This window comes from Tetrao urogallus (assembly GCF_951394365.1).
Source record: "Tetrao urogallus genome assembly, chromosome: 6".
NCBI classification, from domain to species: Eukaryota; Metazoa; Chordata; class Aves; order Galliformes; family Phasianidae; genus Tetrao; species Tetrao urogallus.
The window spans coordinates 19196657-19212636 of NC_136819.1; the positions used below are offsets into that span (position 1 = coordinate 19196657).

The window sequence follows — 15980 nt, forward strand, 5'->3', positions numbered from 1 at the left end:
AAGAGTGGGAGATAGGCAAAACCTTTGTACCACCCCCATATGCTGGCTTGTACAGACAAGATGGCATGATGGCAGTTGTTCATAATGTGCAGCTGGTAAAGGTCAGCAGCCAAGATGAAAGAGAGAGGGAGTTGTGACTCAGAGATGTGTCAAGCCTCTCTGGGATTTTTCTTGGGTGGTGCGGTGCACACCCCACCTCTCACTTCAGGCTGTGCCTCAAGCCAAAATCTAGTTCAGCTTGCCCAAGAAACCTAATAGAAACAACTGAGTTCAAATTCATCAGAGAGTGGGTAAAGCACAGCCTCTTGAAGCCCTCCTCCATACTGTTTTGCCAATATGCATTACTATTAGTCTAGATGGGCTACCTCTGTGATGAAAGGATATTCTGGATGCCTCCTACATAGTTCCCCACTGTACTCCAAATAATTCCCGTAAAGCTGCCATTCCAGAATAATTCACTTGATTCTGTGATATCGTTGTAGTTCTACCAAGACTGTTTGGTTTTCATCTCAGAGACCAAGGGAAGCTGGGAGGTAAGATGATGACTATTTGTTGAGATTGAATTTGCACTGAGGAGCAGATCAGACAACACTGACTACCCAGTCACAGCTAGAAGCTGCATCATGCATATGATGTAGATATTTGACAGGCAAGTTTTCCTACCCAGGACGTTCATGCCATCCTTAAATTCAAGTCCTTTCTTAATGACTAGCTGGGCTTCTGGTGGTGCTTCACGCACTGTCTCATTCATCAGAGCAAAAGCAGAGTCAGTAACATTAGGTGGCTCTTCAATGGGTGGTGGCACCAGCACTTTCTTGGTGACAGTTTGGATCTGAAGGCAATAAAAAGAGAGGATGAGAATGGAGATAGACTGGATTTATTCCATATGAGAGATCAGGAAATAATAATAACTTTTCACTTGAAACTCCGGAGAACTATATTTTTAAAGGATTAGGCACACATTCCACAACCTCTTACCCCTTCTTCCAAAAATAAGTTTGTTTTTCAATAGTTTCAAATGACACACAGTCCTGGGAATCTTCACTGTGACTCTGGTGTGAAAGCATGGCAAATATTCCTTCCTTCTTGCTAGTGTGTAATGTTTTACAGATAGCTAGCCTCTTTGTCCAGATGGTTCACAAATGGTGCTTCACAGATTGTATTTTACCCATAGATGTAAATTATTTAGCACTGAAAGTTGGGTATCTCTAAAATCAGTCACAGCAAGAACTCTACAATAAGGCTTGTTATTTAGGATGGACTGCCCAGCTCAAGTTATTGTAGTGTGATGCTTAACTTTACTCTAAAATTCATGATATTTCCAACTCAGTGATTGAGGTTATTTAAAATGAAATGCACACGGTCCCAGAGCTCTCTAATTAAAACATTCTAATAAACACATAATGAAGGATTTAAACCACCAGATAACTACTAAATCAAATCTGACTACCTTTAAAATAATAAGGCATCAGTAGCTAAATGACTGTGGACCTCTCCTGGCACATGAAAGGAAGGGTCAGGAGAAAGATAGGAAAGAATGGTGAGGAAGGAACGGGCTCAAGTTTATGGCTAGGCAAAGAAAATAGGGTATGAGGGTGGAAAAAAGAAAAATCAGTGAAAGGACTGCCTTTTCCCTAGATCACACCTTGAGCCTTTCATGGCTCTGAGACAGATGTTTCATGACTGTTTTGCCACTTTTCCCACCAGCTCCGTATTTTCTGTGCTCTTAGAAATATGTTTGAGCAAGGCATTAGAGCCACGCATTAGTCTTTCAAGAATATTTGCATCTTCTTTCTGCTGAGATCACACATTGTAGTACTACAGATGATGATCCAGATACATCACATACTGTTTTAACATACCTTACATCTCTCCTTACCAAATTTGCTGTCTACATTAGAGAGGGGGTTGCAGACAGAAAACCTGCACAGCTCCTGTGTGAGAAACTCTTCAGTTGTCCTGAAACCATCGATTTCTGCCTGTTTTCAATTTTTTTCAAGTGTTCAAATTTATCTGAGAAATGTTATCGATGCTATATATTTTTTTTTTTGTAAAGTAGATGAAATGTAAGAGTGAAGTCGCAGAAATTAAACTTAAAACATCAAAGCACTCAGAAATTCCACAACAGTCGATTAAGATAGAGGTCCTCAGCCTTCCACTGCATGTGGTCATAGTACTTACAACCTCATGACTAACACGCAGTTTAGATTCCAACAACAATATCTGAAGCCTAAAAGCTACTTGAATGTTGCAGTCATTTAAACATGATCGCCCATTTATCTGTCATGGCTTAACTTAAACCTCTTCTGGAATAGCAGTTTTTATTATAAATTATGAATTTCTTTTCTTGACCCCCCCCAAAAAAAAAAATCAACAGCTACAGAAATTCCATGATGGTTCAGAGTTCAGCTGCCAGATGAGCTATATCAAAATTGCAATTTAATCTCTTAATTGTTTGTAGAACTCCCATTGGGATCACTGCTGCACAATATCACTGTTGTGTATGCTTCAAAAACAACCTTTGCAAGAATTTTGTGAATATTCTTCCTCCTGAGGCAACCTGGAAACTTTAAATAAAACTCTGCTTGTGGAGAAACTCTGCATAAATGTCTGCATTGAAAGGAATTATTTTTTCCTCCTAACTCCTTTACTGGGTAGTTAAGGACTAAAGGAAGACAAGTTCAGTGTTTAAAGGATTATGACTGACTTTGCAAATGAGAAGTAGCTTTGTGACAGAGGCTTGCATTGGCAATTAATTTGGAATCTGATAAGAGGAAACTTAGGAAGGCTACAAGCTCAAAAGGGAGTGTACTTCATGTGCCACTGAAATTACCAGGACTGTTGTCTATTGATTGCTATAGGCTTTGAAATGGGTCTGCATTGGTAAGCTTAAGAAACAAATGATGGAATTGGTCATCTGGAAGTAATGAAGTGAATTAAACCTTAATATTACGCACACTGAAATAGCAGTATTAAGCTTTTAAGAAAACTATTTTACATGGGTAGCTTAATTTTTTTTTCTCCCATATTTTTTTCCCTTTTGCCAAGGTATTCAGCCACTTTCAGCAGATGAGAAATTTAGTTCTCTCTTCTATAGTTTAAACAAGGAAAGAGAAAAAAACGCAAGTACCCTGTACTCCCCACACTCCATTTTGCAAAAACACATTTCACATTACATGTGGTGTTTGGCCAACCACAGTTTGACCACATGACTGACATTCCCATGATGATCTGGAAATATTGAGAATGTTCTCATTAAACCCCCAAGGACTATGTGTTTTCATGTGGAAGACTGTGGAAGAAGTGAAGAAATTCATGTCCTTTTGGCATCTTAGGTTGCCTTCTGTTCTTTCACCCCTATGGCCTCTTCTGTCTTTCCCCCCCCTTTCTCTTCAGCCATAATCACAGCTCATGCCATTTCACATAGGAGCTTTTAAGGGCATATTTGGCAACAAAGCTTATTTCATTTTAAAAAAAAAAAAGTCTGCATTACTGCCAAACAGCTTAGCTTTAGGAAAAAGCAGCTCACATATAAGAAATTTGTTTGAGAAAGGCAGGCTTGCTGATCTCTTATTTCCTTTATGCTTCCAAGTGAAGCCATTTTTATTAACTATTGGCAAAAAGCTTTTTTGACAAAATTTATGTACAAAGGCAAGCGACACAGGGTCTAACATCCAACTTTCCCAGTGTGCCTCAAACCTGGCCTGATGTACCCACCTGTGAGTGGATCAGCCACCTGAGTGTATTATCCTCACATAGGACTATAACATCTTGATATTATGGGAATTATGGGAAGTTGGGTTTCAGAGTACATTCCCATGGCAACCAGCCTGAATGAAGATCATTCAGCCATTATACACTGGGCACTATAAAGCCATCAACTTTGTAGCTAATGACTAAGACCACAAAATTCAGTGAGTGTGAAAGATTCTGTAAGTCATCAAGTCACTCAGCACCAAGCCATCATTCATGCCCTTATGTATTGTATAGAAAGTGAGGAAAAGTTTTTAAGATTACTTGGTAACAAACTAAAAATAATGTTAAATCTATTAAATAATAATTACTAAACAAAACAACTACAAATAATGTTCTTTCATTTACCTGCTCAAGTCCTAGGACCTGTATTTCTCTTTGCATCACTGTTTCTGTCATTCTTTGTCTGAATAGCATCGCTACCTCTATAGACAAACTTGGTCAATAAAAGAAGTTTTAAAAGATATTCTGAAGGAATAGGATTTACCTGCTGAAAACATGCTTGGACTAGATTTTCAGGGAACAGGTTTCGGATCAGATCCAAGAAAGCATCCAGACTAGATACTTCATCATTCTTCTTCCCTTGACCAAGCTGTTTCTTGAGTTTTGGATTTCCTGGATGGATAGCTAAAACCAGAATCACACCCAGCACGGCAGCAATAATAGTGGTGGACATGTAGTAGACCATGGCTCTCGTTCCCAATCGGCCACTTGCTTTAGCATCTAAACCAGACAGTCCTGCATGTGTTTTATTTTTAAGAAACAAACAAACAGAGATTCAATATCCAGTTCAATAAGCATCATAGGAAATGCTGTATAATTTGTAAATGTTAATGTCTGCCTACTTTTTCTCTTTGTGAAATTCTCGCTGAAACTTCTCCCTCCAAATCTTATGTGAACAATGTCTGCTGCTGCTACTTTAAAGAGAATAGTTTGAGATTCCATTTGACTGTGCAGGAGACGTCAAAAAATAAAGAGTTCATACCAACTCTTGCTTATATTGCTGCGTATTGTTCACGTTCTGGATGACAGCACAGATTTAAGGCAAGGCATTCTGCTGTCATGACACCTTAATTCACATAGTTCAATCTGAGAATTAGGTGAAAAAACACATTAAGAAAATTCTTCAGGAAGGTGGTATGTCAGCATATTTTTGAAGACAAATTCACTGGAGCATCTATCAAAGTCGGTAAATTAAATTAACTCCAAATACACACTACAACTGCAAAATCCCTGACAGGATCACACACACACACAAAGCAAACCAGGTGATTTCTGTAGCAAGCACCTTAAAGTATTTATGGCTAATAGATCTTACCTGTGATTAAACTGGAGATAATTAAAGGGAGGATCAACATTTTTAGCATCCTCATAAGTATATCTCCTGGGAAGGCTATTAACATGATGATGTCAGGGTCAATAGGCGTTGCTAGACGAAGAAGACCCCCACATAATGCACCCAGGATGACACCTGAAAGGAGAGTAAAAGAGAGTAAGTAGGAAAGAAAAGTATACATGAATTGATCCACGTTCATTGATTATCAGAAAAGCCTAGAAGAAAAATAGCTATGGAAGGTGGTGGTTTTTTGCTAGAGAGACTGATTCTGGAAGGCATAATCCTCTGATTGATACCAGCTGTAACATGCTTACCATATATCTCAACTAAAGAGAAATAGTCCTCAGTTTGCACCTAATATGTTATTCTGCTTCTGCATTGTATTTTCCCCACAATATTATTGAGGTTTAATAATACTGTACAGTCTTTGTAACACACTATGGGAGAATTAAATGCAGGCAAACCTAAGTCACTGAGAGGTAGTGATGCACACAGGGTCATTCAATGGGTTGGGACTCTTCTCAGCATGACATCTAGCTCTTAGTATAAGAATGATACTGCATGAAAGCAAAACAGCATAAGTAGCTATTTTACAGCCTAAGAAAAGCCCTACAGGAAAGCTAAAATAGTCATGAGAGGAAAACAGATTCAAGGGTGACCTGGGGCTTTTTGGAGGGGAACATCAGTCATTTACTAGTAACATGGTCATCTCTGATTTTATCAGCACACTACTAAGCAAACTAGGGAATTAAGCTAATAAAAGACCTAGTCAATTCCAGCTTCCCTCCAAATCCTGATTGATCTTTCAGGCAGCCAGACACCACTTTTCTACTCAAAACAGAAATTACTCCTACAGAGCTGTTATTCATCCTTTAAAGTGTCTGTAATGTAACACATGAAGAAAACTTGATTGAAGAAAAATCTGATTCTTAGTACTAATTTACTGCTACCTCCCTTTGATGGACTGCATCCTTCTTTCTCATGGTACTAACACACTCTAATAGTCATTACCACAAAGAATTTCTTCATCACAAGTGTACTGTGAGAACACCTAAAATCCTCTCTCAGAGCTGAGATTTAAAGCCCTGTCTAAATGAAAAAAAGAACACATTTACTTCCATATCAGGGTCTTCATAAATGGATATTCTATGTCTACATCCAGCATGCTTTTGTCTTTTTTTTATCCCAGGCTCAATTGTAACAAAATTTGACATCAGAGCTTAAGTTGTGATTTGCAGCAACTATACTCTTTGTAGTATCAGTTTGATATGATGCAGAATATACATTTACTTAAAACTTTTGTGGAATTGCATCAGCCACCTTCTAAAGATGATTCAGTGCAAACACTCTGTCTAAACACTTCAGCAGTATGTGTTTTGCAGGCTTAAAAATACGACTATGAAATCTGTAGCTCACAACCAGCTGCTGTTAGTCTTTCAAACAATAACAAAATAGAGTATGTCTATGAATTTGCTGCGTTACGCTGTTAGGCTTTCAGTGAAAATGAGCCAGGCAAAGAGCCAGGGGGCCACAATAAAATGTCAGACTGTTCCATATTTGGAAGCTGCTAAAACCAGAGGTAACATTCAGGATGAGATCACTGAGAGCTGGCTTACAGCTACCGAGGGGTGGAAAAACCTTAACAGCAGTGTGAGCTGAGAGATAAAAAGATGATGAAAAAGTAAATTTTGAAAGTTTTTCTCCTTTTTCAAGTAATGGAGAGAAAATCTGCATTGCATTTGGTTTCACTGAATGACATTGATCTGACCCACCTTGGGACTTCAGTTACATTCCGTTCTAAACCAGAGATGACAGGTAGCTCAGCTGTGTGGACTCATTCCTTGTTGTGTTAATAACACCTTGCACACCTGAATTAGAGGGACAATGCTTAAAGGTGTCCTACTTACTGTCTGACTGTTCAGCTAGAACAGCAGATGAGCATAGAAAGGGGCTGTGGTCTTACACTAACAAATACAGATCCTCAAAGCACCCAGACAGGCAGATATAGCTTACCAAATACAGTAAGAGTCAGGAGCAGATTCCTGCGGAGCGACTTGAAGAACTGCACACATATGTTCCCAGATCTGTGCTCCACTGGACTCAAATGACTTTCATGCATCCGCACTTCTACTTGCTTCGGCATATTGTTGGCGCTAGAATAAAAACGAAAATCAAGTAAAAGTTAGAGCACAAGATGCCAAAAGGAAGAGGAAAGCCTGAATTATTTCCATCACACATAACTAGGGAATCTGATGCATATTCCATTGCTTCCCACATTTCATAAACGCCGTATCTTTACTGCTTTAAGGAGAGAGGTGTCTGAAATGTTACCATCTGATATGTCTCTTCTAAAGGTGTAGCCAGTAAGGTACTTTTTGGAGTTCTCTCTGCAAACACTGTGGATTCACAGGACACCCTAACTGTTTCATGCGTTAACTTATTTGTCATGACCTGGGGAATCTGATTTCCCCGGAGATCACAGCTGTCCACTGAAACAGGAAAGATGGCTGAAAAGCAGTTTATGTTACCAGAAAAATGCAGTTAATACCTTGTTTAATTCCAAACCAGAAAAAAAATAAAGAGTTTAAAAATGAGGATTTGATAAAACAATCCATTCCGGGATATTTTGCGTAGGATTCCCAAAACTCTTCAACATTAAAATTTTCTAGTAATATAAACAAAATGCAGAAGTCAAAAGAATCTTTTTCAACCAAGTTTTAATTGAGATTTGATCAACAGCTACTGAAAAAAAAACCAGAACATTGCACATTCCCCATGAAAGCCTTTGGTTTCATTGAATTTGTAATGTGTAAAGGAAAACATACATGTATATATGTACATATATGTGTGTATATATATGCATACATTATATATATATTTGAGTGATACACATGAGTGCAGGCCTTTGAAAAAGATGCTTCAAACTTTTTCAGTGCCTGATAAATCATTAGCAATAGATTCATTTTTTATATACAAAACCTTTAAATATACTTCAAGGGGAAAAAAAAAACAAACCCACTAAAAATACTGCTGCAAATAAAACACTTTCCACAAACCTTATAGCTATCTACTTAAATATGAGAAATATCAGAAGAACAGCTAAAATGTGATTTTTATTATCAAGGAAAAAACAAAAAGATTGTGAGACCTGGTCTTATGCCAGTTTGGGACAAGAGTTCAGGGGGAAAAAAAAAAAAAAGAAAAAAAAAGAAACAAAAATCTGCATCTACAGTATTAGATTCAGGTTTACAACCTAAAAAAATATGATAAACAAATCTTGGATGCTCTATTACTTTTTAAATCAAGATATATTGTCCCACTATGAGTTGTCTGGAGCATATCACTGTGACTGCCACAGAGACAGCAAGCTAAAGCATCTCCAGAGAGACAAAGCAATGCTTTATTATACATAGCACAGTTCACTGTCTTCATAAAGTTTCTTGATAGAGAGTTACAAAAATAGTTCTGTGATGTTCCCACTGAAAGTAAAATGACATTTATTTCCAGTGCACCTATTGGGTAAAATAGCAGCGCCAGTTAAAAATATATCAGGCGATATGTTTTTTTAAGAGACATGGGAGACTTCTAATTGTTGTGATTTAGATTTTGTACCTTTTACATTTTTTAATCGTAAAATGTGCTTGTGATGGTGGAATAGCAAATTAGAATATTTGTGCATGTTCTGACTGCTCAAATGAGTGGCATAACTTCTTGAAAATCTGCGAACACAACTATCAGATATAAATAAAAATTAGAGAGCAACGTACAGTTATTTGAAGTGCTGTAAGAATGAAATAGCATCTGTAGTGTTCATGCACATGGGTCACAGAGACATGAAATCACACGTGGAAGCATGCCACAGAATTAAGGAGACTGGGATCTAAACTTTGCAACTAAGGACTACTTCCAGTCTCACTTGTATGCTGGATATAAGTGCAGCACTTATTTGGGCCTGTATTCACCAAGGGCTGATTTTATACTCATCCGAAATTTTGAAATATGGGCAGTTGAAAGCAATTCAAAAGAAAATATTAGAAGATCTTCAAGCAGCAAATTATTGGCAGAACTAGAGTGGGTCAGTAAGTGCTGCCTACTGCCACTCAGGCCGCGTGTCTTTCCAGACTAGGTTTAGTCTGGTTTCCCATTTCCCACACCTATGGCTTCACAGCGTCAGTAGAAAAGCTACCTCACAAATACTTGCTGCAGGCTACTCTAAACACCATTTTCCTAATTGACAGACAACAGAAGAAACCATTCCCTGCCCCTGTTGCCCATAAAACCCTCCCATGCAGAAGCAATCCTGTACCCAAGGCTTATTTCTGTTCCCACTTGCGTCTCAGTGACATTCGTTGTCACTGTATTTGCTGGCACTTGCACTCCTTGCCCTTGGAGGCTGTCAGCATCCAAACAAAGGCTCACAAGGTGTGGGGATGGTGGGCCTGTTCCTGCAGCTGCCACTCAGGATTACATCCCAGGTGCACTGAATCCAGCCCTGCTTGAGGTTCTCAGATAATCCAGAGCTTCTATGTTACAGCAAACTCTTGTATCCAAGCTTCACTGAGAAGAGAAGAAAGTGATGGCACAAGGCTCTTTAAAGGCATTTCTGTTTTTTTCCAGGGACTTCATACTGCCAACCATGTGTTTTTCTCTGAAGTGCAAAAAATGAGTTTTGCACTCTCCAGCTCTTCAAGATTGCAAGGAAACCTCCAGCAAGGACAGATATTCTGACTGGTATGTAATTGCTGTGTTTTTATTTTGCTTTCAAAGAAAAGGACCTAACACACACACACACACACAAAAGTTAATTGTGCAGACATGTTACAAAAAGTGTTGACAAGTGGATATAATTGCATATAAAGTGGGACCACACGAACAATTATCTAAGCATCTGCACTGTTAGCACTGCTCTTAGCACTGAGATTTCTATCACCAGACCAGAGACAAGGCTCTGGAGGCTGTAGGGTATGGGGGGTTGGGTAAGGAAGACACTAACAAAATAAAATCTGCTGTGAATGGTAAGAGAAGCTTCGAGTAGCAAGGACTAAATCAATGTTTCGCTCCAGAAATTTTCTATCCAGTTACTAGGTGATGAAAATCTGCTTGACTTCTGAATCATGGAAGTAGACTTGGGTCTTAGGAACTGAGCCTGAGGTTGAATTCAGTGAATTAGCTCTGTGTTAATGGAACCTCTGTACATAGGTATCATGAGACAGCACAAGACGCATTTCAGCAGATGTGATCTCTCAAACATGTTGATCATCACCTTTGCTGAATAAGCTGCTGTTCCACTGCATGGAGCTTCCATGGGTATTCAAACTAGCCAAGCATTCTAAATGCTCATTTGAAACACAACAGACCAAAACTTCTTTCATTCTAATGTCACTGAAGCTAGAACACTGTAAAGATATTGTTTTCTGCCAACTCCAGGCACTGGAAAACACTGATGGGACTTGTAAAAACATAAAGCAAATACTGGAAAATGCATAGCCATGTGAAACAGCTCATACCACAAGTTAGGTGCATAGAGTGGCTTTCAAACACCAAGGATGACCTTCTGCCTAACCCAGCCCACCAGTGCTTCTCCCTTCTGAGGCAGCACTTACTCCTAGAAGAGAAACTTTTCTGAGCCCAAAGAAATGATTTTTATTCACCTTATGAGTACAGAGATGTCCCAAAGTGAACACAATCTGTACTTTTACCTGCTCTGCCAAGGCAATACATGCGCCCATTAATAGAAACAAGTAACAGAACTCAACTGCAACTTTATCACCTTTTGAGGAAGGAAGCAATCTCTTTCCTGAGTAAGCGTGAGGTTAGCCATTTGTTCTTTCCAGTGTCCCTCATCCCCACAGTCTGCACAAGAACAAAATCTGTCCAAAAGCATTTGATTTCAGATTACCTGAACGTTTGCAGTTAATTTTGCCTGTTATAGTGCTCATGTATTTCTCTGCAATTTTTAAGCTGCTGTTTGTTTCGCTTTCTGGTTAATACGTGTAATTGTGTAAAAATGTAGGAAAACAACTCATTAAAACTTCAGTGCCTCTGGGGTTTTCAGTCCTACTTCCTTCAAACATTTTTCTTAGGCTTTATTTTACCTCCCTCTGTGAAAGTCTGCTGCTATATTTCATTTTTACTCCTTTCTTTCTCACATTCCCATTGAAGGCTCTATATATAAGGGTATGAAAAGATCATTTGCTTTTTGCACTTTGCTACAAAATATAAACTCATTTCCTCACAAAAGTTAGGGGTTAAGAATTCAAGTGTTTGTTAATGCGTCAAAGTGTCAATTGAAGTGACAATACCCTTTAAATTCCAATCACTCATTGGAACGCAGACCCAGTTTGACATCAACCTAAAGCAGAGACCACAAGGAAAGAATAATTTGTGATTTAAATGAAAAATGTAGACAAAGATCGTAATGAGGCTAGCAAAAACAGATGCTGAGGACAGGGCAAATTAGCAGAGACGGTGCTTAGTCTGCATGTATTCCAGCTGTGCCAATTAATCAAGCAGGTAATTTTCAGTATAAAAGTCTGTTTTGGTTAATTTGAATCTTTTGCTTTTTGGTTTTGGGGGATGGTGAGCTGCTTAGATCAGAGGCTCTTGTTAGTATAATAAATGGCTATTTTAGAGCAAGACAATCAAATGAGGATAATCAATTGTTTGCGACTTGTCAAGATAACTTGTGGGGGTATATTAAGCTTTACACAGCAGAGTAACTCAGGTTTCTAGCAATACTTTTAGTAACAGGAACAGCACTCTTTTCCTGGAATGTCAGGAATAAAGCACTGGTTTACCTTCTGTGGCAATTACTTCAATGTGGGCAGCTACAGTTATTCTTGAGAAAACAGCTCTGGATGTAGCAGCCATGATTTAGGTTCTAGGAACACGTCTTGAGCTGCATGTTTGCTGTCAAACCAAGCGTGGCTCTATTCTAAGTGATGAGTAAGCAGCAGACGTAAATGTTAGCACTTGCTCAATTGTTCCTGGAAGAAATGGCCTTTTCAAAAAAGTAAAAAAGTTTGTTTGACCTCAAAATAAAAAACTCAATTATCTAATGTTAAGACAGGTGTTACAAATGTTGTCACCAAAAAGTCATGACAAAAATGATGTTGTTTGATATATAGTAACTTTGATGAATACTCACCCTCTGAGCTCATTCTGTCACCCAGTGGAATTGCATGGAAATAAGGAAGAGCTTAGTCTACCCTAAATGAAATTTGTTAGCAGTAATGTTTGGTGTGTAGGGTTGTATCTCTTCTTTGGAACACAGGAGAATTAGTATAACTCCATTGATTCTGGGGCATGTGTTTTTGACTGACAGATCTGTTCCACCTCAGTCATGACCTGACCCTGCAGGAAAGAGTCTGCTACGGCTGTTAGATGATCAATCAGTGACTAGAAGAACTTATGGATAATATCACTAAGGCAAAAGATTTCATTCGTTGAATGCCAGAAGTCTAGATTGTCTGCCTTAACACTTGCGAAGCATGGACTGAGTACCAGCCTCCTTCTAGTGTCATGGTAAGCTCTCATGCAAAAGCACCCAACTACTAAAGGAATGTTTAGTCTGTGTTAACAAAGGGTTTATTTTAAGCCTTTCACTAAGCTCTTCTATTCAATTTTAACCGTGTTATGTAGGGTTTTCCTTGTTATTTGCAGGACACTAATGAATTCTGATTTGACCATGAAGTCTGATTTGACCTAGGGACTGATATAAGCAACACCCTGCAGCATGACTTGCTTTTTGCAGTAGGAGAAGGAGTTTTCTCCGTGAATCCTTTTACAACTATGTTATTTCTGCCAAGTTAGCATTTAGCATTTAGTATACATTCTCCAAGTTTAACATGATCGGATCTAAATAGCTGACTAGAGGCATCCTCACAGAACCTGCAGGGAAGAGTGGCCTAAGCGAACACTACTGCCCTCCAAATTAGTTTGCAGTAGCATGCATCACTGTCTTCTGACGTTTTGACGTTTCAAAATATTGTCCTTTGAGGTCATTTAGGAAAAAAAAATCTTCACTGCCTATCTGAATTTGCAAACTTTGAATTTAGGTTCATTTTGTTTGCATTTTTAAAACCCTATTGGAGGTAGCATAACGTTTCTGATGACTAAATGTGCTACCTTCAAAAATTCAACAATTTCTTCAGCTTCTGAATGTGGCTCAGGAAGCTTAATTGTACAATGGGGAGAGTGTAGTTCAGGGGCTGTTGCAAAGCAGAAGGAAAGAAAATTAAGTATAAGGTGATAATTAAAAAAAAAAAAAATCACACAGTCCTTTTTTTACCTGTTTTATGCACGTCTTTCCAGAAATACCATTGAGGAGCTGAGATTTTTTTTTCTTTTGTTTAATGTTTGATTGACTAATATATGCACATAGCACTTTGTGACATATTATGGAAAAGTAAATGAGCCTTTATGGAGAGGCTGTGAATGAAGGTTCATTTCTCGTGGAACCCTGCACCATCAACCACATGAAATCAGCAGATCATATTGAATCATGCTGGTTTTGTTAGAATGAAGATGATTGTGTTTTACACCTAGTAATGTGAGTGAAGACTTAGAAACACAAAGGCAAGTGAAATCCTGATTTTTGTTTTAACTTTGGGAGTTCCAGGTAGCTGGGGGAGAAAGAAATTGAGATGACACCTATGTGTTTTTTGTTGTGACAGGGGCAAGGAGCTAGATCAGCTGAGGCACTACAAGCAGCCATTTCTTCTTGGGGTGTCTCAAACCCATTCATATGAAAACCTGGTTTTAACACCTCATTGAGAGTGGCTGAGTGTGTACACGTTAGCAAATTAATTAATTTTATAATTTAGTGGCATGGCAGAAGCTGACAGAAAGAGGTTAAGTTCCAGTTCCCAAGAAAATGAGAAATGTGCTTTTCCAGACCTCAGGATTCAGAGAGCTTCCACAGTCCTGGGCAAGGAAGATCTGCAGAGCTTTACTAAAGCAAAAGTGAATTGATGGGAAATCCCTTCGTTGCAGAACTACCAGAAAGACCCCCAAGTACCGATTGCATCTGCATGCGATGACCACTCTACAAAGTGGAGCAAATGAGGGAAGGCTTCATGCTCTTTTTGTGAGTATGTCAAGAGTGAAATAATATGCCCTTAACAGAGATTAACTGTAGGATTTAAGAGACAGAGTTTGTAATATATTTCACATTTTAGGAGACGAAGTTTCTATGATTCTTCCTATTTGCTAGGTCCTCTGATTCACATCAAGTGAAGATGTGGCTATGAACTCTCTTTCTGACAAGTCTTTAAATTTGGTGCTGACATGTTTATGTGAAGCTTTGGCACTATCCATTTACTATTTCTGCTTTTCTGAATCTCAGGCCTAATCAACCTAAGAAAATAAAATCCTACTATGACACAGTAAAGATAGAGTAAACTTCAAAGTTTTGCACCTTAAAGGGACTATCAGTTCTCTGTGGAAGGAGAGCTGCTGGGCTTGTTTCTTGTCTGGAGTAAACAAGGTGCATTTCCATCCACAGGGATCATAGTCTATCTATCACCCAGGCTAAAGTGGAAAAAAAAAAAAGGAATTTTAAAACACACAATGCAGTAACCATTGTAGATATGATCGTTTATTACTGTAATGATGCACGTGTGGAGTGTTCTTTTAAATGCCAAATTTCTGATAGGGCTTTACAGCAGCGTAACAACCTGGGAACACTGCCTTGCATGCTTCATTACTTCAGAATTATGTTCTGAGACTGAGATGAAGAGTAATAGAATTAAAGATGAATCATATTATTATTATGGCAAAGGATATAATAATGTGCATTGTGTAAAAATTATCTACTTACATGCTCAGAAACTCAGAGACAAGTAAAATCATGACCTTGCATTTGCTTCTACCTGGGGTGTGCCAGGTCACACAAAGAAAAAGGCTATGAAATGACTGGGGATTAACATAGTGCTCAAGAACACCGAGAAAGATTATTAAATCAGTTAGATTGGGCAAGGATCAGAAAAGTAGCAGCTCCTAGGCATGCTAGCTGGGACAACATGGAGTGAAGTGTTGGGGTTTTTTTATAGGTATAATCCAGTGTTGTTCACAGAACTGAACAAGGAGCTCCAACTGAGACAGTATGAATTAATTTTGTCGTGATGACAGGAAGCTAAATGCAAGCTCCGAGTTCTTCCTGTGAATTTATTTCTTGAGTGATGGCTATGGAAACACTTTTTCCTCAGGTTTCCTCAAGTTCTCACAGGTTTGTCAGTAAAGGAACTGTGCCAGTGATTTTGGACCACATCACTACACAGAGCAAGTACTTAGTGGGCAGATAAACTTCCATGGCTGAATAAGTGCATCACAACTCTACCACTAAATATGCTTATACTACATCTGAACACAATTACTAGCATTCCTTTAGATGCTATTAGGGATCTATTATAAAGATCCCATCTTCATTGCTTGTTTTCTTTTTTTTTATCAAATGTATATATTAACTAGTTACTAACAAAAACCAAGGAAAGTTATTGCTTTTGGTATCTGCTTTGAAAGTTCCCTATACCTTTGACAGCAGCAAGGAAGTACCAACCAGATGCATTAGCAGTCTTATTATCTTTGTGCTTTGCTTTAACCTTCAATTTCCCTCTTTTCCCAAACCCTCACCTTTCTTTTCCAGTATATATATAGAGAGAGAGAGAAAGAGAGAGAGAGAAAGAGAGATAGTCTAGAAGCTATATAAAGTATTCCAAGAACTGAAAAGTGCTAAGTTTTACTATGCACATTTAACGAGGAGGAAAAAAATGGAAAAATCAAGTTGGAAAAATAAAAATAAAAGCTTCTCTCTGACTTCCAGTGGCTGAAGTCTGAGAGAGCTGACCTTCCACATTTTCAGCATTTTCCTCTGAATGCTGCAGAAGACATA

General features: G+C 38.5%; 1 protein-coding gene across 2 annotated transcripts in view; it reads right to left on the reverse strand.

Moving 5' to 3' along the window:
- The window catches only part of SLC1A2 (solute carrier family 1 member 2), a gene marked incomplete at both ends in the record, with an annotated part of 75280 nt that overhangs the window by 19506 nt on the left and 39794 nt on the right, over nucleotides 1-15980 (reverse strand). For both annotated transcript variants that reach the window (XM_079537172.1, XM_079537171.1), the window contains 4 exons: nucleotides 664-832; nucleotides 4241-4491; nucleotides 5072-5224; nucleotides 7103-7242. In XM_079537172.1, coding sequence (XP_079393298.1) covers nucleotides 664-832; nucleotides 4241-4491; nucleotides 5072-5224; nucleotides 7103-7242 — 713 coding nt within the window. The remainder of the gene's footprint in view (nucleotides 1-663; nucleotides 833-4240; nucleotides 4492-5071; nucleotides 5225-7102; nucleotides 7243-15980) is intronic.